Source organism: Mauremys reevesii, linkage group 3 (genome assembly GCF_016161935.1).
Source record: "Mauremys reevesii isolate NIE-2019 linkage group 3, ASM1616193v1, whole genome shotgun sequence".
Taxonomy (NCBI): Eukaryota; Metazoa; Chordata; order Testudines; family Geoemydidae; genus Mauremys; species Mauremys reevesii.
The window spans coordinates 111,483,794-111,509,870 of NC_052625.1; the positions used below are offsets into that span (position 1 = coordinate 111,483,794).

The 26,077-nt window shown below is 40.8% G+C and overlaps 1 protein-coding gene across 3 annotated transcripts in view; it reads right to left on the reverse strand.

Moving 5' to 3' along the window:
- Nucleotides 1–414: 414 nt before the first annotated feature.
- The window catches only part of ENPP3 (ectonucleotide pyrophosphatase/phosphodiesterase 3), an 89,372-nt gene continuing 63,709 nt past the window's right edge, over nucleotides 415–26,077 (reverse strand). For 2 of the 3 annotated variants that reach the window (XM_039531875.1, XM_039531873.1), the window contains exons 15-25: nucleotides 21,834–21,961; nucleotides 19,357–19,423; nucleotides 16,458–16,545; nucleotides 15,241–15,413; nucleotides 15,099–15,156; nucleotides 12,345–12,499; nucleotides 7,539–7,677; nucleotides 6,393–6,470; nucleotides 4,437–4,569; nucleotides 2,019–2,175; nucleotides 415–727 (exon numbers count right to left, since the gene is read on the reverse strand). In XM_039531875.1, coding sequence (XP_039387809.1) covers nucleotides 554–727; nucleotides 2,019–2,175; nucleotides 4,437–4,569; nucleotides 6,393–6,470; nucleotides 7,539–7,677; nucleotides 12,345–12,499; nucleotides 15,099–15,156; nucleotides 15,241–15,413; nucleotides 16,458–16,545; nucleotides 19,357–19,423; nucleotides 21,834–21,961 — 1,350 coding nt within the window. In that variant the 3' untranslated portion in view covers nucleotides 415–553. The remainder of the gene's footprint in view (nucleotides 728–2,018; nucleotides 2,176–4,436; nucleotides 4,570–6,392; nucleotides 6,471–7,538; nucleotides 7,678–12,344; nucleotides 12,500–15,098; nucleotides 15,157–15,240; nucleotides 15,414–16,457; nucleotides 16,546–19,356; nucleotides 19,424–21,833; nucleotides 21,962–26,077) is intronic. The other variant, XM_039531874.1, reaches the window with a different exon arrangement.

Here is a 26,077-nt window from a genome sequence, read left to right on the forward strand (position 1 = left end):
TAAGTTAAGACCAAAGAGAAAAGTGCCCCCCGGAGATGATTCACGCTCTAGGGTGTAATCTCCATTAAAAGCTCTCCCCAGAGAGACATACAGAAGAAATTGTAATGGAGGTAAACAGTTGATCATTTGTGTTGTTTAATGTTTTCTTTTCCTTTCTTTAATAAAAAAACATAGCCCTGGTTAATAACTATGATTATTTTGCTTGGTCTTGATCACGGTGTCCTGTAAGGTATGTAAAAGAACCACATCCCTGAGTTGGCAGTAAAAAAAACCACTAGTAGGAGCTGGCCTACCAGTTCTTGTTTCTGTAGACTAAATATTTTTAGTAATTTTTAAAATAAAATTACCTGGCAGTTAACAATTTAAAACTACCCCTTTCAATCCCATACTGAATAAACGACAAAAGACTGAAAATTTGAGAAAAAGCAAAAAAAATTATGTTTCTTGTATTACAAGTTTGTTTTCTTGATCAATTGAAGAGCTGTAGTAGGTTTTTCTTTGCAGGAAACATTGATTTACTTTGGATTTATTTGTTCAAGTTACTGACACATGCTCAGTTAATGATAGTCTCAAATGTTGGCAAAAATGTCTTTAGCTGTAAAATTTCAGAGACAGGCTGATCTCTGTCCTGGTAAAAGTCAAGCCCAGTTACAAGTTCCACATCTCGAACACGTGCTGCATGAGCCTGAACTCTTTCTTCAACCCACTGGGACTCTGGTTGCCCATCCTGCCAAAGCAAAACGAGCACAGTTCAAACCACTGGTTATTCCTTCACATGTTACCAAACAACAGAATAGCCTTGTATGGCGTAAGGGCCTTCACTTGAAAAAGCTCTTTCCACTCTCTTCCTGGACATCTCTGTAGTCTTGCATTTGGGTGCCTGGTTTGAATTGGATCAAGTGGATGTTTTCTCTCCTTCCTGATATCAATTTACTCTACTGAACATATATTGCTGTTTCCAATTAGTTACACTCCACTTAATTGATTATTTTGGCTGAATAGGGAAACGAATGTATACTATAACTCCAGTACTAGATCCATCTTTTGGGAGAGACTTGTAAGCAAACAAGTGACAAAGAAGTAAATGCTGCTGATAAATGGTTTCTTGACGTTTCAATGGCCCTTTAACTACAAAATATAGTGGAATCACATTTCCACTTGCACTTACAAATCAGTAAAGTCTTATCTACTGTCTACATTAAGTACTGCCCCCCCCAAATAAAAGAAAACTAAAATATAAAGAGCAATGGTCCAAAACACTATGATGTTTGTACTATTACTCTAGAGGTTTTTTTCATAAAAGGATGGTAACTTATTTTTCCATTATCATTTCCTATTTACTATGTACTGTAAGTGTATCACTAAACATCAAGGCTATTGGTTATTAATTTCAATCTCAGAAGAAGCATTGATGTAAAAGTACACTATCTGATGTCAGCCCAAGACAAATAAGGAGCAATATTTTCCATAGCTATGCTGAAGGGAGTAACCCTGCTAACGCTGTTACACCATTAAAATGGTCTAAAAACAAGTTTTATTCTTCAAAAAGCTGCAGTGATCCCACCCTGCACACAGAGCGAGAGCTGATCTATGTCACCTCTAATCTGCAGCTCTTCCCAGCCCTGCTACATACTCCCAACTGCCAAACGCTGAATGATAACTGCTCTGAGTCCATCAGGCCCACAAGATCCTTCCTTTCTTCCTGCATGGCTGACTAGCTGCTTCTCTACTTAGCTGTCTCACTCTCTTCAGTCTGCATCACCTGATCCACACCCTGCTGCCCCAGCTTCTCACCCGCCCAATAATCTTTACAGCTGCTACCACTCATCTGACAACACGAACAAGCCCCTCACAAGCTGCCACTAGTTCCAGCCTTCACTCTTGACTGCTTTTGGTTTAAATCAAGAATGACTGAGTTAAATACACCAGAATCTAAAGACTTCCCCCAGAAACAATTCTGTAGGAATCGCAGGTCATGCACACACCGGGTGCAGAGACATGCACGAAACCATACTTACAGCACAGCTTTCACTGTTGTCAGGTCGATGAGGAATGATAAAAGACAAAACGTCCAAGGAGCCCACACAGTTCAGTGGTGTATTGGACTGGTTCTTACAGCTGGTCAGCACCACAAAGTAGTGAGTTGGGACAGGGATTTGTGTGTTGTTTATGTGTCTATAAAAGAATGTTAATTAAGGGGTAAGTTTGATCATCAAGGGCATAAAACAGGAGTGGGCAAACTTTTTGGCCCAAAGGCCACATCTGGGTATGGAAATCATATAGTGGGCCAGGAATGCTAATGAAATTGGGGTTTGAGGTGTGGGAGGAGGTGAGGCCTCCAGCTGGGGGTTCTGGCTGTGGAGTGGGGCCAGAAATGAGGAGTTCAGGGTGTGGGAAGGGGCTCTGGGCTGGGGTAGGGGGTTGTGGTGCATGGGGATGAAGGCTCGGCTGGGGGTGAGGGCTCTAGGGTGGGGTTGGGGATGAGGGGTTGGGGTGCGGGAGGGGGTTGGGGTGCAGGCTCCTGGCGGCGCTTACCTCAAGCAGCTCCCGGAAGCAGAAGCAGCAGCAGCAGCAGCAGCAGTATGTCCCTTCTCTGGCTCCTATGCAGCAGCGTGGCCAGGAGGCTCTGTGCACTGCCCCATCCACAGACGTCACCCCTGCGGCTCCCATTGGCCGCAGTTCCTGGCCAATAGGAGCTGCGGGGGTGGCGCTTGGGTCTGGGGCAGCATTCAGAGCCCCCTGGCTGCCCCTACGTGTAGGAGCCAGAGGGGAGCCACGCGGAGCCATGTCACGCATGGAGCGGGGTAAGTCCCCAACCCCACTCCCTGTATGGAGCACCAGAGCGGAGCAAGCCCTGGGCCTCGCTCCCTGGCGGGTGCTCGAGGGCTGGATTAAAATGTCTGAAGGGCTGGATTCAGCCCCTGGGCTGTAGTTTGTCCACCCCTGGCATAAAAGATAATATACTGTACAAGCACTGAAGTCAGTGGGATTGTATTTGTATATATACACATCAATGCAGAATTTCACCTTTTTAAAAATAAATTGAAAACAGCCTTTTATATAAATATATCTCTAGTTTGACTGAATGTCTGTATAAAGCACTACTCTAGCAAGGTAAATAGCTCTAAAAGCATTTTAAGCTTGTGATTGTCCCACTGACATCAAACGGACTACTCACATGCTTAAAGTTAAGCATGTACTTAAGTGCTTCACTGGCTCAAGATCAAAATGCACTGCACCTTGCAGGATCGAGCCCCATATTTGCATTTCATTCTGTTAACAATTTAAAATATAATTAAGTTTAATTTGCAAAAATTAAAGAGAAAATTAGTGTGGCAGGGAGGGTTGACAGTGCCTAACCTAAAGTGCCATGAAGAAAATGACACCTGGTAACCTGCTGTAGAAAGCTAAATCAATATAGGATTCACAAATTAAAGTTTCCCCACTCCAAGATGAAAGTCATCCCTACGTAGGGCCTAAGCCTTTGAAGTGCTGAGTGACTCCTGGATGTGCTGTACACCCTCACTTCCCATTGACAGACACTTTATACATAGTATGACTAAATGTGCAGAAGGAAACATGTTTGTGAAAAATTGTAGACAGTGTTATGTGGTTGTCTGGGCATTACAGCATATTAGTTAGAAGGAATCCCCAGCCTGTCATCTAGTCCACCCCCCTGCATCACGGCAGAACTGATTTCACTATTCCCAAAACATCCTTGATAGATGTGGTATTAAGTCTAGCCTTGGAGAGGCTAGCCTTGGAGAGCATCTCCAAGTCTAGCCTTGGAAAGCATCTCCAATGACATCAGTTCCACAAGCTATTAGCCAAGAAGGTCAGGGATGCAACCCCATGCTCTAGATGTCCTAAACATCGAACTGCTGGAAGCTGGGACTGGATGATAGGGATGAATCACTCAGAATTTCCCTGTTCTGTTCATTCTCTCTGAAACATCTCACATTGGGCATTGTCAGAGATACTGAGCTTGACGGATGGTTGGTTTGACTCAGTATGGCCATTTTTATGGTCCACTGTTGCAGAGGCCTCCCCTAAAAAGTGGGCTCCCCCTGCGTTTCCATGGTGGTTAGTACACAGCATGTGGTTAGTACACTGTTTATCTGATATGAATGTGTAGTGTTTGTCTGTAGGTATGTAATTGTTATGACTATTTTCTCTGTATTGCAATTTTAAGTTCCCAAGGATTCTGCCATTTTGTGAGTAAGCATTATATGAAGAGGATACACTCTGTGCTCCTCTCATGGATACTTTACTTTTGATCTTTCTTGTTTCTCTTAACCTATAACAGAAGTCATTCAGACTGAAAGAATATGGCTTGAATGGAATGAAATATGGTTGGAATATGGAAAACATAACAGCAAATATATGTGAAATAAGCCAGAGTTTGACCCTTCTCTCAGTTACCTTTTTCTACTTACTGTGTAATTTCATGAAGAGCATCAAAATGGCCATCATAATTGTAATCAAACACTGGTCCACTGATCACATTCAGTCCATTCCTCTCTGCAGCATACTTTAGAAGCAGCACATCATGGAAATAGTTCCATATCTCTGTCATTAAAATGATAGTTGAACATAATTAATACCAGTTCCAAAATGCTCTACCTCTAATACATTAATGAGCTTGTGAATGTTTTTTCACTTTTTGCCATAGGCAAAGAATGAAAATATAACACATTTTTCCAGGCTAAACTGCCACAACTTCTTCTATATTTTATAATTTTTAAAATATTTCACTTTTTAAGCAAATTTAGAGGGAAACTGTTGTACTGACACAACCAATGTACTCTGTTCACCTATGAAAGAGATGTGGTAAAGGCTATGCCATTGCAAGCTTCTCCACACAGTCTAGCGATATGGCACAACTTGAATTTGTAAAGAACAACTCTTGAACAGAGAGGACAGTTCATTTTCAATGCCTATCAGTTCTTGGCATCTCTGCTGAGATTACTGACAAAGGTGCCAACTTGTGTCAGCTGAGATAGTGATTTTGGGGATGTGAATATTTGTTCACAGGAACTAGTCTGAGTCAACTGAACACATTTCAAATACCAGTGGGCCATTTAACTTATTTTACTTATGTAATTTAATTAAACATTTATCTTTACAATGTAAACTAGTGATAATAGGTGCACAGCTATAGACAGTGTGGCTAAAAATACACTCTTTTCTGTTTACCTCTTACTGATATAGTCTATAGTCTGTAGTAACTGGCCAGTGAGTTTTATATTTCTTGTGACAGGGTGTTCTGTCTCTAGTTATTTATTTTCCCTTCGGGATTCAGGTCACTTTGCTGTTCTGGGTTTCTTTGTTTTATGTGGTATGATCGAATGGGATATGAATGAACTGTGAAAAGCAGTCCGGTCATTTTTATTTTCTTTCTTTTTTCTATTACTTGCTGTAGCATTTTCTATATTTCTCCTTTGTCTTAGAAAACCAGCACTGGACTGTTAGAGAAAACATGCATCTGTAGACAAGTCATAGCTCATGGTTACTAATAACTGGAAGCAAGGATAGATGGATGGGAATAACAGGGCTCATTATAGTTGTACACAAGCACATCTGCCTGATATGCATTTTCCAAATAAAGATCCAGATTTTCTGGTTCACTGAGATACTGTGTGGTGAAGCAGGGGCAGTGTCACAGAGCTGGTTACTAATTCCAGCCTGTCACTTCTCCTGCATGGGGTTAAGAGAAGATAAAAGAGGAGCCAGCTACTCCATCTGTACACCTACTGGAGATTTCCCCACACCAGGAGAATCCCCAGCAACGGCTTTGCAGGCAGTCTCTACTTCCTCAGCACCACCTGAGTGGTTCAAAGAGACAGGGGTGGCTCTAGCCATTTTGCCGCCCCAAGCACGGTGGCACGCCGCGGGGGGCGCTCTGCCAGTGGACCTCCCGCAGACGTGCCTGCGGATGCTCCACCGAAGCTGCAGGACCAGCGGACCCTCCGCAGGGATGCCTGCGGGAGGTCCACCGGAACCGCCTGCCGCCCTCCCGGCTACCGGCAGAGTGCCCCCCGCGGCAAGCCGCCCCTGCAAAGAAAGTGAGGGGCAACGAATCTCCCCAAAGTCTAGCAGTAAGGAATTCAAACAGTAATATATTCTAATTAGCAAGAGGCAGTTTTAAGTAGGATTGTCCAAAGAAAAGAGTAAAGGAAATGAATACAGGGGATGTGTTTTAAAATCTTCTATGGTGATTTTAAAAAAACAACAATACTTTTTAGTGCAATTGTACTAGATCTGGATATACTGAATATGATCATTTAAGAAAAGAATTTTTAAAATCTTTTAATTTTTTCTTAATTTTCTTTAGTTAATTATCATTTAATAAACTGCAGGAAAATGTTCAGTAGAACCTTTTGATAACCTACTTTTGAATTCTTCATATATGGGGACAATATTGCTGGTAAGTAAGGCATCATATTGTTCTGGACCAGTTGCATTGAAATCTATAAAAAAAGAATGAAACATGCATTAATGACTGATCTGATACAGGAAGATGGTTCTCTTCCTTTCTCTTTCATCTGATATAGGAAGATGTTTCTCAATGTGCAGTTTATGTATCCCTGCAGACAGAAGGCAAATTATTGCAGATAATGAAAATCTCACATTAATATGTGAACTATATAAATATACATACATAATAATACATAATTATATATACAAACACAGATGTTTGAACAGGATTGGGGGCTTGTTCTGTAATACTGGAAAATATTACCCTGGGATAGACAACAAAAATATCCCTTACACCCCAATAAAAGGTCTCCCTCCTGTAAATTTTGGAGAAAACTGTAATCTCTGAGGAATGGCAGGGAGGAACCATTAGCACGAAGTGTGCCACATCCATTCCCCAGGATTTAGTTTATTGCCTATTCAGATTTTAGCAACCTATATATTTTAAAAAATAGATGTATTGACTTGATCTATTTATATTTCAATGAACTATTCTAGAATACACATTTTTTCCACTGAGAAGCAGGTCCCCCAGAAAAAGACTGTTCAGATGTACCAAACTGCGTGGTACCTTTGTGATGGGTAAAAAAAGACTATGGGCTAACAACAACTGTTCGACTGTTGCGAAACTAACCCTTCCAATACATCAAACTAACATAAAAAAAAAACAAAATTTACATGGAGTGACACCACATGGGCCAGATTCTTGACTCCACTCTGGTCTTTATGTCACTCTGGTCAGTTTTCATCACAGCCAGCATGTCTTCCATTTTTAAAGTAAATCTAAATCTTCTGAACTGAAAATATTTGGGTAGGATTAGAGTGGCTCTGTGGGTGGCTGCTGCAAAATGTATTGACTTTATAATAGTAATTCTGCTGGTTTTGGTCAATGCACAGCCACTGGAAACCTCTATTTATTTATTTTTATTATTACTATTTTTTTTGCACAGCACATGTTACCAAGCAGGTTGCTTTGGTGTTGTAGATATCCTTTAAACACAAACCCACATCCAGCTGATTAAGACTTTCTAAACACTAGCTATAAAAAGAATCCTACTGACTGGGAGGATACAGGAACCCGTGGGTGATGTTCAGGTCTAGCTGGTAGTCGGAGCAGTTTTGGCTTTGAGTAGCCGGGATTCTAACATCAGCCCGCAGACAGTCTGGAACAGTGGAAGGAAGCGAAGATGCGTCTGCCTGCTAAAAGGAAAAAGTGGGGAAATAGTGTTACACCCACAGTTGTGGCTAACCTTATGCCCTGTATGGTTTGTGACTTCCTAGAATGGTTTTCATTTAATCATTTCCTATTTTCATAATGAATCAGCTCAATGCAAGTAATGGAAAATTATGTTTTCTATAGAGTGTTTTTCCTTGGTCCTTCTGTTTTTTGGTAATTCAATTAGGGAAAGCCCTTAGCATGGTGTAAAATTGTAGTAGCAAGGCTAAGGTAGTATCTTAGCCCAAAAAGCTCTCTAAAAATAATTTCACTTCCTACTGCAGGGCAGTTAACTTGTGAGAATCACATACTGGCTGATGTTATTTTAGCCGTATCCAGATGGGATAAGCATTGACACCAAGGAACTTTATGGGTTAGATTCTCAGCAGCTATAAATCAGTAAACTCCTTCCACTTCAATGAAGCGATGTTAATTCACACCAGCTGAAGACCTCACCCACAACATTTCAACTCTAATTTCGGTATTTACAACTGGAAAGATTGCACCCACAACAAGACAAGAATTGTACTTTATCTGCACAACTGTATTTTATTTTTAGGCAGCAGCTCTTACTTCCATTTCATTTCTTCTCAGTTTTGTTAAGAAAAGGATTTTATTTGATATGAGGATATAATTAATTATATCTATCTTTCATAGCTAATGAGATTTCGCCTATTTTACTTTTAACACTACATGTTGAGGTTTTTTTATGTGTTTTTTGTTTTAATAATCTAGGAAGCAGCCTAAGCTTTATAAACCTTTATTAGATATGAAGATGACAAATGCAGTGCAACATCACTTTTGATCTGTTAAAGGTGAACTGCAGTCGGGGAAATCATGCTTGTGCCTCTTTTTTGCACTTTGTTTAGAAGTGTAAAAATCTCTGTATGTGTCCATCCTATGTTCTAGGTGCGCATTACATTGAAGCAATATAATGTAAAGGATAAAAAATTATCCATCAGCAAATATAAGCCACAATCCTGCACTGAGATCCATTAATTTGAACACCTAGCCCCAGAGGGTGTCCTGCTGAAGTCAACAGGGATCCTAGTTCTTGTGTTATGAGAAGGATCCACATGGGTGCAAACCTGCATGTTAATAGATTTGATTGCCAGATAAGGGACACAATGAGGATTCTAACCTAAATCATTATAGCCCTCTACCTGCACCTTCTCCAAAAACCTGGGGGGAAATATGGAGTTTGCAGCACATATAGAAAGTTAACAAATCCAGGCTCTGGCAGACTCAAGGGGAAACTGTGATCCAAAGTCAAGAACATCTACAGAGAACACCTTTCCTCCCCACCCACCTCAGCAGTGCTCTCCTGCATGTTGCAAGGAACTCCAGCTGAAGCATGTCCACTAACTGGGACAGTACATCATGAGGAGAGAAATGATCTCTCAGGAAATCAGGCCCAAAACTATTTAAGGCTTGGTAGGTTAACATCAATACCTTCCAATTTCATCTGGAAATTTACTAGAGAAGCGCAGTGCCTGGTGCAAAGGTGATGGAAACATTTATAAGAACATCAGAATGGCAATACTGGGTCAGACCAATGGTCCATCTAGCCCAGTATCCTGTCTTCTGAAGGTGGCCAATGCCAGGTGCCCCAGAGGGAATGAACAGAACAGGCAATCATCAAGTGATCCATTCCCTGTCACACATTCCCAGCTTCTGGCAAACAGATGCTAGGGACACCCATCCCTGCCCATTCTGGCTAATAGCCATTGATGGACCTATTATCCATGAACTTATCTAATTCTTTTTTGAACCCTGTTATAGTCTTGGTCTTCATAACATCCTCTGGCAAAGTGTTCCACAGGTTGACTGTGAAGAAACACTTCCTTTTGTTTGTTTTAAACCTGCTGCCTATTAATTTCATTTGGTGACCCCTAGTTCTTGTGTTATGAGAAGGAGTAAATAACATTTCCTTATTCACTTTCTCCACACCAGCCATGATTTTATAGACCTCTATCTTATTCCCCCTTAATCATCTCTTTTCCAAGGTGAAAAGTCCCAGTCTTATTAATCTCTCCTCAAATGGAAATCGTTCCATACCCCTAATCATTTTGTTGCCCTTTTCTGTACCTTTTCCAATTCCAATATATCTTTTTTTAGATGAGGCAACCAGATCTTGCACGCAGTATTCAAGATGTGAGTGTACCATGGATTTAAATAGAGGCAATATGATATTTTCTGTCTTATTATCTATCACTTTCCTAATGATTCCCAACATTCTGTTAGCCTTTTTGACTGCCACTCCACATTGAGTGGATGTTTTCAGAGAACTATCCACAATGACTCCTAGATCTCTAATTTAGGCCCCATCATTTTATATGCATGGTTGGGATTAAGTTTCCAATGTGCATCACTTTGCATTTATCAGTATTGATCAATATAACTATTATCAATATCAATTGATTAATATCAACATTATTAATAGCTTCAGTTTCTGACTGATCTCTAAGCATAGCTCTGTGTGGAGCTTATTACAGGAATCTAATCACAAGTTGACAGACACATGAATAAATGTGGCACAGACCAACTTGGAGACAAAGTGTCATTTTTTTCACCAAGCACAGATGAGAGTGTGCTCATAACTGTGGCTGCTCCCTGAGCATCCAGGAACAGCCCAAGATCTAATACCACACCTAAGTCATGCATCTGGGCTACAAGTGGCATTCAAACTCTCCCAATCAGAGGAACCAATATAAATCCCACCAACTGTTCTGGCAGCTTGTCCTAAGCCACCAACATTATTTCACTCCTCTCCAGATACACAGTAATTCTCATCCAAGCCTCAAATTTATATAGATAGTGGATTATTTATTCTACTGCTCCAGCCAAATCAAAAGAATAGAGATGTAGAGCAAGCTGTCATCTGCATATTGAATATATCACAGACCATATATCTTCACTAACTCTCCCAGTCACCTCATCTACATGTTGAGCGGGAAGGGTGATAATATTGATTCCCATTGTACCTTGCAGGAGAGAACTCTCAAGTTGGAGAAATAAATACCCACAAATAACCTCTGTGTTCTCTCAGAAAGATAAGAGAGGAACCACTCAGCTCTGTAACAGTCTTGCTAGGCTCCACAACCAAATCAACAAAACTTCATGATCAGCAGTATCAAAAGCTGTTGACAAGTCTATAATAATCAGTGATACTTTCACCTTTTGCTAGAAGGAGAGTCCCAGCTAATCCAATCAATGCAGTGTCTGTCCCATACCCAACTGACTATGCTCAAAGAAATTGGAAGACTTCAGAAACCATCACAGTTGTTCAGCAACAACCTACTCAATGGCTTCCCCATCCCAAAAAAATGGGAGATTTGCTATTGGTCAATAGTTAGGCAGAATGTACGTATCAAGAAGTGGTCCCTTAAGCAATGCTCTCATGGTAGCCTCTTTAAGAAATCTCTTTCTTCATAAGCTACACAGACAGACAATCTGTTACAATAGGTTAGACTCAGAAGAAGACTTGCATCACTAGATCTACAGCTGTATCCTCTCTCATTTCCTCTATTTCAGGTCACATGGTGAACCATGGTGACCTGTGAAGAAAAAAACAGTTACAATGACTTTAGAAAACTACTCCATAGATAAAATTACGCAATCCATTCTCCAGTTTATGTTACAAGAATAAGATTCTTTTAAACAACCCAGTAATTAATGTTTCCAGATGCATAATTTATTTTCATTACATGACAAACTAAATATAGTATTCCGCAGCTGTTGTGGTCTGTCATGTCCATTTTCAGCCACTTCCAGGAGGGTTTTTTTGGGGTAATACCAGCAGAAAAAATACTTAAACCACAAAAGACAAAGATCCCATAAACCCAAAGCACCAAGGCCTTTTTTTCATAAATCATAAAATACCAAACAAGTCTCAAATCTGTTTGCATTCCAGTGCAGTAAAGATTAGACTCTTTAAGGATAAGATTCAAAAGCTAATCTAATTTACAATATTTTTATACTAAACAAAAATTCCTTGCACGTTACTTTCTTTAGCTACAAACATAGTCTAGAGTCATACCCAGAGGAACTAAGCAAACTCAGAAAGGCAAATAAAATTATAGTGTTCCAGTGTGCAAATTCAACTCACAACCAACAAAATATTATAAAGGGTGTGGAAGCTTCGAATTCTACCCCACAACAGAATTAGCATTCCAGCTGTTACATGCTGATTGGGTAGGAGAGGTGGGTGGATTGATGCAACCAATTCCTTCCTCTTGAGGAGATGAGTATGTTACCTCAGAAATGCATTCCAAGGAACAGTAATTTAAATCTTAGATTTTCCTCTGAATCAGAGTCACAGGTAACAGAAAAGCCAGCTGCTGTTACTGATATACTGTCTGTAATTATAATAATATAAATATTTGTGACAGCTTATTAATATACCTATCTCATAGAACTGGAAGGGACCCTAAAAGGTCATTGAGTCCAGCCCCCTGCCTTCACTAGCAGGAACAAGTACTGATTTTGCCCCAGATCCCTAAGTGGCCCCCTCAAGGATTGAACTCACAATGCTGGGTTTCGCAGGGCTAAACCACTGAGCTATCCCTCCCCCCTTTTCCTAATGAATGCTCTACATTTTCAGAACAGTGGGTCATTCCATTATGAATGGTAAGTATATTTGATAACCTACAGTTTTGTTGACAGTGTATGCACTCCACAGTGGCATCCAGATGTTGTGACTGTATCCACTCACATACTGATGATGGTGAAGAAGGCAGTAGGTGTTTTGCTTCTGTAGAACTCTAGGTCTCCCATAGGGCAAATTATAGGTCTCTGCCTTCTTTACTAGAATGTAAATAATAGCTACTGAATTTTGTACTTGTGAAAAAAAATGTCTTGACAGAAATTCATATGGGATGAGGAAAAATATACACGAAACACAATGACGTTTTAATGGACTAAATATGTACAATCTAATTAAGTATAAAAATGTTTATTAAGGATCTGTACTTCTGGATATTTGAAATTGTGGACAGAGGTGAAAGTAAGCTGGTATGGTATGGTACAGCGTACCAGCAATAGCCAGTACACTGTGCCAGACTGGACCAGCTTCCACAGTGGTGATTTAAAGGGCCCAGTGCTCCAGCCACTGCGGGGAGCCCCGGGCCCTTTAAAGTGCTGCTGGAGCTCCGGCAGCTGGGATCGGGTGGGGATTTAAAGGGCCCGGAGCACCGGCCACTGTGGGGAGCCCCGGGCCAGAGCTCCAGCAGCCAGGCTCCCACAGTGATTTAAAGGGCCTGGAGCTCCGCGGCGGCCGGATCCCTGGACCCTTTAATTTGCCCCTGAGCCCCAAGGCTCCCAGCCGCCTCTGCAGCTGGTAGCTCTGGGATGATTTAAAGGCCCTGGGGCTCCCAGCCACAGCCGGAGCCCCAGGGCCTTTAAATCTTGAAAGGCACCATCTTTTCCGGTTGAGGCCATGCCCCTGCTCAGGACTCCGGCAGTACCGGTAAGTCTTTTAAGTTACTTTCACCCCTGATTGTGGAACAATATTTTTCACTGTATGTTAAAAATACACAAGTTTCTCAAGTATGACAAAAAGAACAGGAGTATCTGTGGCACCTTAGAGACTAACAAATTTATTAGAGCATACACTTTCATGGGCTACAGCCCACTTCATTGGATGCATGTAGTGGAAAATACAGTAGGAAGATATATATATATGTACACAGAGAACATGAAACAATGAAACATGAAACAATCACTTTTGCTCCAACCCCCACACAGAGACAAACACCTACAAGATCTCTATCAATACCCACCTGCTAAAGTGAAGAAATAGACTGACAGAGCCAGAAGAGCACCCAGAAGTCACCTATTACAGGACAGGCCCAACAAAGAAAGTAACAGAACGCTACTAGTTGTTACCTTCAGCCCCCAACTAAAACCTCTCCAGAGCATCATCAAGGATCTACAATCTATCCTGAAGGATGATCCCTCACTCTCACAGATCTTGGAAGACAGGATAGTCCTTGCTTACAGACAACCCCCAAACCTGAAGAAAATACTCACTAGCAACCACACAACAAAAACACTAACCCAGGAACCTATCCTTGCAACGAAGCCCGTTGCCAACTCTGTCCATGTATCTATTCAGGGGATATCATCATAGGACCTAATCACATCAGCCACACCATCAGGGGCTCGTTCACCTGCACATCTACCAATGTGTCAGCAATGCCCCTCTGCCATGTACATTGGCCAAACCGGACGTCTCTACGTAAAAGAATAAATGGACACAAATCAGACATCAAGAATTATAACATTCAAAAACCAGTTGGAGAACAAACACTTCAATCTCCCTGGCCACTCGATTACAGACCTAAAAGTCGCAATATTACAACAAAAAAACTTCAAAAACAGACTCCAGTGAGAGACTGCTGATGGAATTAATTTGCAAATTGGACTCCATCAAACTAGGCTTGATCAAAGACTAGGAGTGAATGGGCCATTACACAAAGTAAAACTATTTGCCCATGCTTATTTCTCCCCCCCCCCCGCCCCTCCCTCCACAGTTCCTTACATCTCCTTGTCAACTGCTGGAAATGGGCCATTTTCATTACCACTACAAACAGTTCTTTTTCTCTCCTGCTGCTGCTAATAGCTCACCTTAACTGATCACTCTCCTTATAGTGTGTATGGTAACACCCATTGTTTCATGTTCTCTGTGTATATATATATATATATCTTCCTACTGTATTTTCCACAACATGCATCTGATGAAGTAGGCTGTAGCCCACGAAAGCTTATGCTCAAATAAATTTGTTAGTCTCCAAGGTGCCACAAGTACTCCTGTTCTTTTTGCGGATACAGACTAACACGGCTGCTACTCTGAATCAAGTATGACGGTATCACAAAAATCCAGGGCTTGATTTTCCTCTAATTTATACTAAGTTTACACTGATACAGCTCTGTGGACGTCAGTGTGTCAGTGAAGTAAGAATCAGGCCCTAGCTGACTATGAAGTGTTATATAAACCAAGTGCCAAGAACATCCACCAAAAGAACCCAGTTATGCCCCCTAGAATTGTGTGAACAGATGAAGGGCAAGAGATGGCTGAAAGGCTGGGAACAGTAGTTTTATCTTCTGTTTTCCTAAAGAACTTTGGGCCTGATCCAAAGCCCATGGAAGTCAATGGGTGTCTTTCCCTTGACTTTAATGGGATTTGGATCAGGACCCTAAGGAGAATTGTTGCTGTAAAGGATTCTCAGCTAACCTCTTCTCCACAGGCAGGAAAGAAAAAGGGGCAAATTACTAATTATGGGCAAGATTTGGTCATCCTTATTTACCTTCAGTTGCACTTTACTCTGCAAATAGTCCCACAGAAAGCAATAATATAAAATTAAAAAAACACAAGGGCATAGATTTTAAATCACCAACAACTTACTTTCTTCTGTGGTGAGATTTAGTCTTTGATTTATTGCTTCCAATATGCCTGGTAATGCCTGTAAAATATAATATTAACAGATTGTTCAGGAAGAATTCATGTTCTGATTGATTAAAAACAAAACACTGTACCCATTACTTACTAGTGGGGCACATGTGCATCCTAACTCATCCAGAGGAGTTGATGTGGTAAAGGGGCATGAAGATGGTAGTGATTCTTCTTTTGAATGCGATGGATTATAGAAAGCCATCTTCAAAAGATGATTTAAACTGCCATGAGTTCCATTGTTTGGTGCAGGTTTAATATGCAGCAGATCTGATTAAAGAGGTTACAAAACATTTGAAATTTTTGCAAAAACATCCTGATGCCCTACAGAAGAAAATACCAAAAGTTTCATTTGCCTGACAGTTACTCCTTTATGAATTTCTTCTAAATATGACAGTAGAATTTCAACTACCTGAACCATGTGGGCAACCACAAATGCATATGGATAATTGAGATGCTGAATAATAAAAGGTTGAGTTTATCGGGATTCAACAAAAACAAAACTGAAATAAATATTTAAAATATAATGCAGCACTGCAACAAACAATTAACAAACTGGCTAATTAACCAATTCCTTAAAGTCTGGCAGTTGAGTTTGCAATTTGTTAAATATGGAGGGTCTAATAGTTTCCACAGTATAACGTATCTGCTACATTTTATGTAAAGTTAAGCATTAAGGTGTTGAAGGCTGGTCATTTCTGGGTAGTTTTTACACTTTCAAGTGGTGTTGTAGGCATGAGATCTGATTATTTTTATTTTAACTATGTCACAGGTGTCATTATTTGAGAGCATTACATTATATTATGAGGAGCACTTCATTTTATGTGATCTTTTAAAAAATTACAGAAAATTACAACTTCAAACTTTGGGATACAGTGGCCTATCTAAAATTCTGACCAAGAGCTGCAACTATCTGCAAGATTTCTGTCCCAAGGTGACCACAGGGAGCCCCTATATGAACTCAAGCATATTTGCAGCACCTATATTTGTTAGGAGCACCTTTCCTCTTCATAATTCTTTCTCCAACCCTCCAATCAGGAAATTTTCCCTACTTTGCAGCTAATTTCTTGATAAGTGTGAGCCAATATACAAGTTTTGTATATTGTATATTGTATGTATATACAAGTGTGAGCCAATATACATAAACTTGAAATCTAACGTGACTTCCGTGGGTGGGGTGAGGCAATTGGTACAGTGTTAGCTTCGGGATGCATTCACTAATGTTTCTGTAATCTTTGTCTTAGCTCAAAACATATTAGCATCTGAAAACCTGTTTGTGTATTACCAGCTGCAGTACTGGTTGTCTATACTCACCACACATTAGATTATAAATTTCTATGTTTTCAAAAGGTTCCACTTCAGTTTTTTCTTTAAAGCTTGGGCCATGTGCCATGAAGATAGCCTGGATTGTAATAATAAAAGTTGTTATCTAAAAGAATTCAAACTAGAAAACAACATGAGTTAGATTTTAGGAGAACTAAGAGTGTTGGGGTAGATTCTGCATTCTGTCACAACAGTTAAAATCAGTGGGATTATTCTGATGTAAGAGAGCAGAATTTAGTCTTGCAAAAAATGCCTTAGGCACCTACTACAAAAGTAGGTTACCAGCTGTGGGTCACAAGCAGGTAGGTGCCTCCCTGCAGCCAGGGGCAGCAGAAGCTTCCTAACAGAGGGGAGGCCACTGGCACCTGAACCGTGGCCCCACCCCTCGCACCATCCCTTCCCCACGAGGCCCTGCTCCCGCACACCTCTTCCCCTCCAAGACCCTGCCCCCTCCCCCCATCACTTGTCCTTACAGATGGTTAAAAGTGATGGGGCTATGCCCACCCCGTTCCAGCACCACTTTCTGCAGTCTATACTCAGGCACATATCTCCGTGACAGGGTCAGGGCTGGGTACACACCCGTGTCATCAGTATCTCTCATTGGCTATCCTAGATGGCTCCCCACCTAATGTGCTGGCTTTTATGAATTTCAGACTAAGATGCCTATCTCTCTGCATGCATTCTATAGGGAGCCTATGCACCGAACTCAGGCGTTGGGAATTGCTGTGTTGTTCCTGTGTTTTTCTAAGGCCTAAAATTTACAATGCCTAAGTGAATCTAGCCCTAAGTGTCTTAGGCTCCCATGTCCCATTTTCAAAATTGATTTAGGCACTTAGGAGATTAAATCTCACCAAAAGTTGATTGGATTTACAATCCTAAACACTGAAGTGACTTTTGATAATGGGCCTTCGGCTCCTAAGTCACTTAAGGTATGTCTACACAGCATTTTGGAGCACATCTCCTAACCTAGCTAAACAGACTCGGGCTCATGCTAGTGCTCTAAAATAGTTGCACAGACACCGCTTTGAAGTTGCAGCTCAGGCAGGAGCTTGGGCTCCAAACCTCACCCCTTCTCCCTAGGCTTCCGAGCCTGAGCTCCAGCCCAAGCCGCAACTTCAAAGCATTGTCTACACAGCTATTTTTTAAAGCATTAGCACAAGCACTGCAAACCCAAGTCTATCAATCTGGGCTAGGAGGCTCACTCCAAAATGCTGTGTAGACATACCTTTGTGAACATTTTTCTCTGCATGGCTACAGCAGCTAAGGTCCATGATCTGCGCTGCTGTTCACTAGTTTATTAGAATCCCAAACCACAGCTGAATTTAGGATTCCACCTGAGGCCTGAGTCTACACTGAGAAATTATTCCATCACAGCTACGTCAATCAAGGGTGTGAAAAAACACACCCCTGAGCAACACAGGTATGCCAACATAACCCCCAGTGAAGACACACCTATGCCAATGGAAGAAAGCTTCTGTTGACATAGCTAACTTCATTCAGGGAGGTGGTGTTCCTAGACCAAAGAAAAAACCCTTCTGATGATGCAGGGTGTATCTATGCTGGCATAGTCTCTGTGGTATAGACATAGACTCAAATATTCTCAGAGGTTTAATCCAAATACCCCTTCGGGATGCTCAAATCATCACTTAAGAATTTATGTGCCTAAGAGTTAATGTGAGCATCCAAATATAGGTTTTGGACATACTATTCAAGCACTCATTCATAAACTGAGCACAGAGTAGATGAATAGATGAACAAGGACTGAATCCTGAAACATATCTGTTACATGGAATGGGTCTGAAGCTTATTACCAACAAAGAACAGAGAAGGCCAAACACATACTTCTGTTTATTTTTTTCCATAAAACAAAAGCAGGAGGACATCAAATGAAATTAAAGGAACCAAATTTAAAAGGGATAAATAGAAATACTTTTTATACTTAGTATACATAGCCATTAAACTGTGGAACTTACTGCAGCAGAATATCATTGAGGCAAATAAGTGAATAAGTTCCATAAATTATTTAAATTTTTACATGAATAATAATATTATTTGCATTTAAACTAACTAGGATTAAATACTTTAAGGGCTGACAATTAGCTATGGTCTGGAAATTGTGCCTGAAAGTATATAGTCTTGAACAAGTAAGTGCACTATGGGAATGTTTATGCTTCTCTCAAGCATCCTTAACTTGATCACTGCAAGACACAGAAGACATGACTAGATGGACCAATGGTCTATTCTGGTATGGCATTTCCTTTGTTCTTTTAAGAGGAAAGGGATTTTGAACTAACTAATATAGAAGAACTCAATGCTTTCTGACTAGCACTTCTGAAGAACACAAACAGGATGCTGTCAAAGGAAAATATTATGGAGGTATATCACCACATTATAAAGCACTAATTTGTCCTTACACATACTGTATCAGCAGAATAAATATGATTAATGTTCTCTATGAACACATTCCATCTGAAATGTAAATACTCTGGAAAAAATAGGAAATTTCTGATGATTATGTTCTCAAGTTCTTTTAATATGGCTGTATGAACTCTGCAGAGTTCTGTTTCTCACCATGATATGTTGTGTTTAGGTACTGTAGTTTATATGACTCATATTTTTAGATGCACTAAGACATGGCTAAGTATTAGACTCCTAAAGATGATGCACAATCATAGGACTTTGCAAGCACAATTGAGGCCAGTCTGAACATTTGATCCTGGGTACAAACTGTCTCCATAGAGAGTAGATTTCCAGGGTTAGATGTCTGAATGCCCATGTAAGAAAACTCAGATTGCAAAAATTTTCATATACTACACTGTGTGGCTTATTTACAGCAAATATGTAATTGGCTATACAGTGGGATATGTGATTAGACAAGAAAACACCTTACCTCCATACTTTTAAACTCATTGTCATAGCCATGATTACCTCCACCACAAAATGTATAATCTTTATTCCTAAGAAGAAACCATTTCATATTGTAAGTAAAAATGGTACAAGTACAACAAAAATACCGGTTACCCCCAAAAAACTTCACTTTGGGTCACCCCCTGAGAGAAGAATTTTGCATAATATTTTGGTACTGATTGTTCTTATAACACAGTGTTGACTTTTGCAGAGACCTCTGCTTCTCTTAGGTTACTAAGATTACTTTAACCAGGAATTTGCCCCAAGATTCTAGCTACTGTACAGTGCATTTATGCCTCTGAAATAATCAGAGCAAAAGGCTGACCTCCAAATTGGGAAATTCCAAAAAATGCATCACCTGCTTGGGGTAGTTTTATAATAGCTTTCCTTACTATTCACATCTTAAAACAAGACCTCTGCCTGGAAAACCCAACTATGTTAGTCCTCTTGGAACAATTTCAATCAAGACTACAGATGGCATTGCCTTACGAGGGAGAATTTAAGTTTAAATACATCATTCTAAAAATGTTTGCATTTTTTCTACAAATTGTAGCCTTAGTTTTGATTTTGTATATTAAATATAATAGAAATGTCATACTATTTGACTTGCAATGAGTAGTACTTGAAAGGAGAAGACAAATATGAACACACCCCAAAATAAATATTTCTCCTAAATATCTAGGGCAAATATTGGACACCACTCAAAACAAAATATGAAGTCAAATACTAAACAGGCATTTTACCCTTCTCTCAATAAAACTTAAGTTTAAAAAAAAATTAAATAAGATTACAGGAAAAATAAGTCCTCTGCTCAGAAAGAGACAGACCATATTTAAGAGAAAAGAGAAAGAGAGTATCTTAAAAACCATCCAAGAAGCAGGAAAAGATTTAACCATCTGGAGATCATTTAGGAATATGTATCTATATGTAAAATATTGTACAAAATATATTCCCAAAAGGTTTGGCCAGTTGAGCCAATAATAAGTGCAAGCACAATTTGCACCAACTGAAAGTGCAAATGGGATGAAAGGAGCTCACAATTTCTGACTTTCTAAGATTTTTCACCTTCATTTTTCCACATGAAAATTGGTACCCTGACACTATGCTTATAATTTATTACCACTGCACCTCTGAGTGTACACACAATATACATTTTTTAAAATCTACTCCCATGTATTTACAGTATGTGTATGTGTAACAGGGACAGACCCCACTTGTCGGTTGGCGGGAGCAAACGTGGGATCTCTGGAGCTAAATGCATGAGCCTCTACTGCATGAGCTAAAAGCCATACGACTCTTAGCTAAGACTGTGTAGCATACTCATTAATCTAGCTCTCTAAGTGGTCTCAGTGCCACTAGATGGGACAGAACACCACACCCAGGCAGTGTGTGGGTTACATATACCTACAATATATACAGTTTGTGTACACACATTATTATAAGCAACTAGTACAGCTAAGATCACATAACTATTTCCATTCTAACCATCCCTTTTTCAGTTAATCATATCTTTCCAAATCATTCACTTTTTGGTAAATGTTTCAGGCTTAGTCTCTTCCCAAAGGTGATTTATTTTTTCAAGTTTGAGTAAAATACGGAAAATGTGGCAGGACATAGACTTCCGCCTTTACAAAAAGGGTCCTGCAAGATTTTTTTGAACTGCTCTGCCACTGGTATGGCAGGAGATAGAAAGCAGGGGCGGCTCTAGGTATTTTGCCGCCCCAAGCACAGCAGGCAGGCTGCCTTCAGCGGCTTGCCTGCGGGAGGTCCCCAGTCCCACGGATTCAGCGGCACACCTGCGGGAGGTCCGCCGAAGCCGCGGAACCAGCAGACCCTCCGCAGGCAAGCCGCCGAAGGCAACCTGCCTCCCACGCTTGCAGCAACCAGCAGAGCGCCCCCTGTGGCTTGCTGCCCCAGGCACACGCTTGGCGTGCTGGTGCTTGGAGCCGCCCCTGATAGAAAGCTAAAACTTGACAAGGTAAGAGTCCTAATTAAAAAGTGTTTTGAATATTTCAATGAAAACTGGCTTTGAATTGACTGAGTTATGAGCTTTGAAAAACTGCAGCACTTTTTGCATGATGGATTCTCATTAATTGAGCATATAAGAAGCCAATTCTGTCAGCCCTACATGGTTAAATGATGTGATGAGACATTTAGTGAAGGTGAACAATGAACAAGACTTCAATTCCCCTCATTTACCATGCTGATTTGAAGAGAAAACTCTATACACACCATGTAAAGCAGTGGATACTTGGCTTACACAGACACACACAATCATTTCCTTTTATATAGCCTCCTAAACATTCATCTAACGGTCTGGAAAAGCCAGCATTCTAAGGACCAACTATTGTCTTCAAGGCAAGAGAGACAGTTTTAAATAGAAAGCAAATGACACATCTGTGAAGGAAATGAGGCATCTTAAATGATAAGGGTAAGAATCAGTTTACAGCCACAATTTACCTAACAGCCAACCATTGCCGGTCCACCATAAGATGAACTTTGTCAATGCGAATGTTGTTAGCATAATGGAATCGCTTTGGTAAGTTGGGTGTCAAGTAGGGTTTGAAATGTTGATTGGCTTTTCGGCACTGAAAAACAGAAAAAGGTCCAATCGTGTTAAGATTTGCACTACGACAAACACAAACACATCAATCAGCAATGCCCATAGATACTGTGGAGATTGGCACACTAAATATACTGTATATATTGATTGATATCTAGAACAATATCTTCTTCACTGACTTATTCCACCACATTTTTGTCCCAGTTGATAATGGATAGTAAAGTGTCTTACTTGGATCTGTTACATAGACCTTTGACAAGATATATTGTAAGTGTGTCAGTCCTTAATAGGAGACAGTTGATAAGAAGAAAAAATTTGTAATGGTAACGATATTGGTATATGCTATAGCTAATGTTATTGGCATCCATACCATGCAGTTAGTATATCAGTTCACATTCTATAAGCTAGTAATTAAAGGTCCCTGAAAGTTAATGCTTTTCTGCAATCTTTTACCAGTTTACCATGCAATAAATAGAGAAGAGGAATATATCCTTTCACATGTCTATAAGGTGTCATTTTGAAATCATTAAAAATTATAAGCACACAAATCTCTTTCTTGGAAAAATTCAATATCCAACTTTTGGCACTGTTGTTTATAAATGTATCATTACTAAAAGAGAGAAAATTTGCTGAGTTGCCAAAATGTAACTTTGAAACAAGTTGAATAGATTCTAATGAGTTTTAATAGAACAAAAGTTTTTCTAACATCAGCTAGTGTAGCTACCGTTAGTTTTTCTTTCTGGTTAAGAATCTGTAGGATCTCAAAACTCAGAAGTTGCCTAAAGTAGAAGAATAAAGGATCATAAGTATGTATTAAGTGCCACAGAAAGTACAAATCTGAACAAACAAAACCAACCTATTCACTAGACCTGGTGACCTCACTTAACAACTGACCACCCCTAACACGTTGATTAGGCTTTCTGAAATTCCTTAAAAACAATATATATTTCTTGTTTGAAATAAGTAATGGGAATTTTTTAAAAATAGTGGTGCAATTGTAAAAATCCAGAAGGTCCCAATAATTCTGATTGGGAGATACTTTGTTTAAGGCAGTGTTTCCCAAATTTGGGACACCCGCTTGTGTAGGGAAAACCCCTAGCGGGCTGGGCCGGTTTGTTTACCTGCTGTGTCCACAAGTCCGGCTGATCACGGTCCAGTCCCTTGGCCCACGCCGCTTCCAGCAGCCCCCATTGGCCTGGAGCAGCAAACCGCGGTCAGTGGGAGCCGCGATCAGCCGGACTTGTGCATGTGGCAGGTAAACAAATCACTTTCAGGGCTGTACTTAATTGGGTCCAGCTGCCTATGGCCCTCAGGGGCCTTTCCAGCAGCTAGAGAGCACCAGAGTAAAGCAATGCTCCAAGCATGTACTATTTTCCCTGGTTATGCCCCCTACCCTGGAAGCCAGCAGTGGGGCGCTCTAGAACCACTACTGCTAGTTCTGTGCCACCTGTTCCCCTACACAGGCAGAATCTTTAGGCAGTTGGTTAAGCCAGCTAATTGGTCTCTTTGTACCATCAGAGAAGCACAAGGGGCCAGAGTGGGTGTAGTGAGGTGTTCAGCTGCTAGAGCTGTATACTCTGTTCATATTAAACCTGTGAAATGAGAAGTGAGCCTGGATAATCAAATAAGCAACTGAGATTGATAATTTTTATTTTTTTAGAATAGGATTCACTGAGATGGCTACATGACACCTATTATATATGCCATGAGACAAGGTCACTCCTTAAACTCTATATGGGATCCTCATCTAGGGAAAAGATAGAGGAAACCATCAAATGATATAATAGAATACACTGGTAGTTGGTGCAAGAAAATCAGACTGAAAGAGGCTAGGAACCCTGGGCTGCACTACATACTAGTGACCAGCGATAGAAAGAAAAGAGGGAATTCCCAAAATTCTGGGCTATAGCTATAGGACAGACATTTCACATCTCTTTTCATATACTCAGAATGGCTACTTGGATTATTTAGTTAACAGTTAATTACTTAACAGGGATGGAGAGCTAATAACTGATGACATCAAGGAAGGTTTAATGCCTATTTTGCTTCAGTCTTCACTAAAAAGGCTAATTATGACCAGATACTCAACACAATTAATATTAACAACCAGGGGAAAGAAATGCAAGCCAAAATAGGAAAAGAACAGGTTAAAGAATATTCAAATCAGCAGGGCCTGATGAAATTTATCCTAGGGTACTTAAGGAACTAGCTGAAGCAATCTTGGAACTGTTAGCAATTATCTTTGAGGACTCCTGAAGGACAGGAGATGTCCCAGAAGACCAGAGAAGGGCAAATATAGTAACTATCTTCAAAAAGGGGAACAAGGAGGATCTGTGGAATTATAGACCAGTCAGCCTAACTTCAATACCTGGAAAGATATTGGAACAAATTATTAAACAGTCAATTCGTAAGCACCTGGAGGATAATATGGTTATAAGGAATAGTCAGCATGGATTTGTCAAGAACAAATCATGCAAAACCAACTTAACTTCTTTCTTTTGCTGTGGATGGGGCGGAGCAGTAAATGTGATATAACTTGATTTTAGTAAGGCTTTTGACACAATCTCACATGACTTTCTCATAAGCAAACTAGGAAAATGTGATCTCAATGAAATTACTATAAGGTGGGTGCACAACTGGTTGAAAGGCGATACTCAAAGAGTAGTTATCAATGGCTTGCTGTCAAATTGGGAGGGCATATTTAGTGGGGTCCTGCAGGGGTCAATCCGGGGTCTGGTACTCTTCAATATTTTCATTAATGACTTAGATAATGGAATGGAGAGTATGCTTATAAAATTTGCAGATGACACCAATCTGGAAGGAGTTGCAAACACTTTGGAGGATGGGTTTAAAATTCAAAATGACCTTGATGAATTGGATAATTGGTCAGAATTCAACAAGATGAAATTCAATAAAGACAAGTGCAAAGTACTTCTTTTGGGAAGGAAAAAGAATCAAATGCACAACTACAAAATGGGGAATAACTGTCTAAGGGATAGCACTGCTGACAAGGATCTGGGGGTTATAGTGGACCACAAATGGAATATAAGTCATCAGTGTGATGCAGCTGCAAAAAAAGACTAATATGAGTCTGGAGTGCATTAACAGGAGTGCTATATGTTAGACACATAAGGTAGCTATCCTGCTCCATTCTTCCCCCCAGCGCCTCCCGTCCGCCAGCGGCCCCACCAATCAACTCCTCTCCCTCCCTGCCAGTGCCTCCTGCCCACAGCGATCAGCTGTTCTGCATTGTGCAAGAGGTGCTGGGGGGGGTGGGGGAGAAGCAGGGACAGGAAGAGGCGGGGCAGGGGCTTAGGAGAAGGGGTGTGGTGAGGGCAGGGCCAGGGGCTTAGGAGAAGGGGGCAGGAAGAGTTGGGGCAGCGATGGGGGTTTGGGAGAAGAGGCAGGTGGGGGCAGGGCCTGGGGTAGAGCGAGGGGTTGAGCACCCCCGGGACCAGAGGAAGCTGGCACCTGTGCTTCCAAGGGAAGTTGTGGAGTCCCCATCATTGGAAGCTTTTAAAAACAAGTTGGACAAACACCTGCCAGGGATGTTCTACATTTACTTAGTCCTGCCACAGTGCAGTGGACTGGCCTATATGAATTCTCGAGGTCCCATCCAGCTCTACATTTCTATGATTAAAAGTTTAAATGATCAAATCAATCTAAATTATAAAGACAAAGAAATGCAAAAATGAAGCTTCCCACAATAACATTAATTTGGCCACCTTCCCCATCCCTCATCCCCAAGCGGCAAAAAAAAAATAATTAAAGTTAAAATTAAAATTAAAAAAGCGATCGCGCTCGGCGGCTGCTTCACCGCACCACTTTCTTCTTCGGCAGCAATTCGGCAGCTGGTCCTTCAAGATGGACCGAGGGACCCGCCGCCGAATTGCCGCGGAAGAGCCCAATGTGCCACCCCTTCCCCTTGGCCGCTCCAAGCACCTGCTTGCTCAGCTGGTGCCTGGACCCAGCCCTGCCCATAGGGACCTCCTGGGCCAAGCCCATGGACAAACTGGAGCATCTAGGATTTGCCTCCAATTGTACTCAAAGAGTCAACTTGAGTCAATACCCCACTAAAAACAATATGGAACTGGTGCAAAAGTTAGGGTTTGAGAAGTGCACACGCAATATAGCCACAAAA